The 3632-nt window shown below is 35.7% G+C and overlaps 1 protein-coding gene across 1 annotated transcript in view; it reads right to left on the bottom strand.

Annotated features, from left to right (window-relative positions):
- Nucleotides 1–3632, bottom strand: part of vwde (von Willebrand factor D and EGF domains) — a 20630-nt gene that overhangs the window by 14036 nt on the left and 2962 nt on the right. The window contains exons 4-8 of the mRNA XM_016568239.1: nt 3315–3380; nt 1192–1424; nt 1024–1113; nt 812–941; nt 209–441 (exon numbers count right to left, since the gene is read on the bottom strand). Coding sequence (XP_016423725.1) covers nt 209–441; nt 812–941; nt 1024–1113; nt 1192–1424; nt 3315–3380 — 752 coding nt within the window. The remainder of the gene's footprint in view (nt 1–208; nt 442–811; nt 942–1023; nt 1114–1191; nt 1425–3314; nt 3381–3632) is intronic.

Raw genomic sequence — 3632 nt, 5'->3', positions numbered from 1 at the left:
CTTTATTTAATTTCTTTATTTTTAAAGTATGTATAGGTAGTATTTATAAAGTTTTAGCTTTTAGTTTTGGATCTGTTTTTAGTTGTTTTAATACTACAATTGATTGCTTCTGTTGTCCTCATTTGTAAGTCGCTTTGGATAAAAGCGTCTGCTAAATGACTAAATAAATAAAAATAAATGAATAAATATATAATCTAAGTTGGCTCACCTGCACACTTTGAGGCGTGTAGCCGTTCCACAAGAAGTTGGTGCTGATTATGGGTTTGATGTGTATTTCTGTGCTTCGGTCTCCATCATTCCATATATCAGTAACTGCACTGTAGTGCACAGATGCCTGACTGCAGACTCCCTTATGACATGGGGTTTGAGACAGCTCCACCTCACAGGAGGACAGGACTAAATCAACGCCAAGGCCCTTCTCATCTGCCACTGGAGACAAATCTTTAACATTTTAGTATGTAAAAAAAGAATATTTACTATTTGCAGATTTTCAAAGCACCGAGGGACATTTCTGACACATATTTTAAAGATTTAATATTTAGAACAAAATATTACAAGTTTGAGTACAAATGTGAATTTCGCAAAACCTATGTCCCAAAATCCAAAGATATTTTTTTCTCATTATTGTATTAAAGCAGACAAAAACATACTGAAATTGTTTTTAATTAAAATGAGAACATATTAAAAATAATTAAAACAAATACTATTGTGAAAAAATAAATATTGTAATATTTGCACATACAGTAATGAGAAAAGGATTCTGATGGTCTAAAAATATATTTATTTTCTTTATAATATTATTTTTGACCACCTTGATTACTAGAGGTAAGATGCAAAAGTAAAGTGCATCTCTGTGAGGAACATGGTAAAGGTACTGTGCTCTCCACTGTCAGTTCATACTCTCTCCCATCTTCTGAAATAGAGACAGCTTGTGGTTTCATCTGGAAAACATACATACAAATATGATAAGTCTAGTGGAAATCATATATTTTATGCAACATATCCTCGAGAACTGAGACATACTTGGATGCCTGCGTAAAACTCTTCACTCTCCACAGGAAGGCTTTGCATATCGGGAGACTCCAGAAAAAAACTAGTGCAACTGCAATGGATCTGAGACACAAAATATATAGGTTATGGTTAATAAATATGAATTTGAATAAATGTGCATACTGAATACAAAGTGGGTACCCTGTCTCCCAGTCGCAGGTTAATTCCATCCAGCTCAATGAAAGCAAAAGTCTCTATTGTAGTGTCTTTCCTGAGCTCTTCTCTGGTGCCCTCGGGCAAGAGTCGCCACCATGTCACCACATATCCCAGAGAGCTGTTCCCACTACTGTCAGCAAACTTACACTTCAGGAACACACTGCTGCCGGAGAGCTCAGCAACTATCAGAGGTATTGCAGAAGAGGGGGGCTGTAGTTCTGAGGGAGAATTGACAAATACTGTACTTCAAAAATCAAATACAAGTAATATATACTATCAATATCTTAATTATAGAAATACATTTGTATAGTGGTCGACCGATATTGTTTTTTTTGACAGCCGATGCCGATATCTTGGAAAGCAGGGTGGCCGATATAAATTTATTTATTTTAATTAATATTTAAGAAATTTGAAATCATTTGAAAATGGATAAAAAAATAAATAAACATACTTATACTTTAGATGGCAAAGTATTTTTCACAAATAAATATTTAAGAAAAATATAATTAAAAAGGAAGTAAACTGTAACCAACAGAGCACTCAGTTTTCTGGGAAGTTTGTGTGCATTGGGAATCATATTTTTTCAAATAAAGCCAAGGTAACACTCATTTTACATACAGCATACAGTGAAAATGACATGAATATGACAGTGGGCAAATGCATAAAGCGCAGCATAATTTGAAATCACAAATTTAATGTTTAAAGCATTCAATTTGCAGGACCGAAAGTCACGCAGAGAACACGCGATCATGCAGGACACACATGCACACTTCACAAGATGGTGTGGTTCACAGATCCACAACTGGATTCCACTAAGTTTGCAAGGTTTGTGAAATAAAATTTTCATTAGCCATTCAAAGATTTGTTTAAATTATGTAAATGTGTATTTGCTGGAATGCTGACGGCAAATGAGAAAGTATTATAATGTTTGCCTTTCTATTACTAATAATATAAAAGTGCGCCGTCAAAATAAAATGCCTCCCATGCATCGGCCAAACAGAAAAACTTATCGGCCGATGCCGATATTTGAAAAATGGCAAATATCGGCTGATATATCTGCCTTGGCGATATATCGGTCGACCACTATGTATTTATACATTTAGAGAACATTACAGCCATTTTGTGTGAAATAGAGGATGGTAACTAATTTTGGTTACATCTAAAGCTGCCTTGAGACATATCTGTAACTGTTAACTTCAGACTATGCTAACTTATACGAATCAAAAGAGTTTCACCAGAGTGAATTTGGAGCACATTAAAGTCATTTTGTGTGAAACAGAGGAGGGTAGCAGGTTTTGGAAATGTTTAATGGTGACTTTTTGGATTTAGTGACTCTGCTGTATGTCTGTAGCGGTTTATAAAAAAAATCTAAATACTTTTTAGGGTATATGAAACAAAGGAGTTTAGACATCACAAGAGTAAATCTGGAGAACTTTAAAGCCATTCTGTGTGAAATAGGAGGTAAACGATTTCAGCAACCTCTAGAACTGCCTTGTCAGATTTGGTGACCCTGCTGCATGTCTGTAGCTGTTCACATCAGCCCAAAATGCTAAATGGCATTCTATCTGAAATAGAAAATGTTTGGAGCCACTCCAGCTTTAAAACAACAAACGAGTGACCCAATACCTAGATTTCAGGCCAAACTCTTAATCATCAATGAAAACTTCAGTTCCATTTTTATGAAGCCTGATGAAAGGGGCACAGTTAAAGTAAGTGTTTTGAAGGGTTCCACTAGAAGGAAAAGTGGGTGAGAGACTCTACTGGGGTGCCTAAGATCAGGAGAGGGATTACTTGTGACACTCCAAGTGGAAACACAAAAACAACATCAGAAATACATTAACTTCTGCTAGATTCATTAGCAGGAGAAGACGGGGGCAGAAACATTCCATATGATTGCCAACTCTAAATTGTTTTGATGAATGCGTGAAAAGAGAACTCTAACCTTTCAGATATGTTCGGTTCATTTTACTGCATTTGTAAACATGCATTGATACAGCAAGCTCTGGAAAATCATTTTGTGAGTCATTCCACATTAATGTGTTAAATTAGTTTGTTTAGATTATTTAGTTTTGAAGATGCATATTGCTAGACAGATCTGGACTGATTACCACGGCAAGTTCCATCACTATTCCTTTGTCTCCCGTCACAGCTGGTTTGATTGGAGTCGGACATCTCTGAGAATATAATAAAACTTCATGAAGTATCTTTCTGAACCCTATTGCTTTTTAAAGTGCCCCTATTATGCCATTTCCAGTGTTGCCTTTCATGCAGTATGTAATGCAGCTGTATGTGAATGTAAACGATCTGCAAAGTTGTAGAGCTGAAAGTGCATGATAAATAAAGTTATTTTCTCCCAAAATAAAGAATCGACTCTGAACAGCTGAAACGAGTCGTTAGTAATTCGAATCCCACTTCCGTGACGGCTA

Source organism: Sinocyclocheilus rhinocerous, unplaced genomic scaffold (assembly GCF_001515625.1).
Source record: "Sinocyclocheilus rhinocerous isolate Xijiao unplaced genomic scaffold, SAMN03320098_v1.1 scaffold1965, whole genome shotgun sequence".
In the NCBI taxonomy this organism is placed as follows: domain Eukaryota; kingdom Metazoa; phylum Chordata; class Actinopteri; order Cypriniformes; family Cyprinidae; genus Sinocyclocheilus; species Sinocyclocheilus rhinocerous.
Note: the sequence above shows the minus strand (reverse complement) of the source record. Positions and strands in the feature narration are given on the sequence as shown.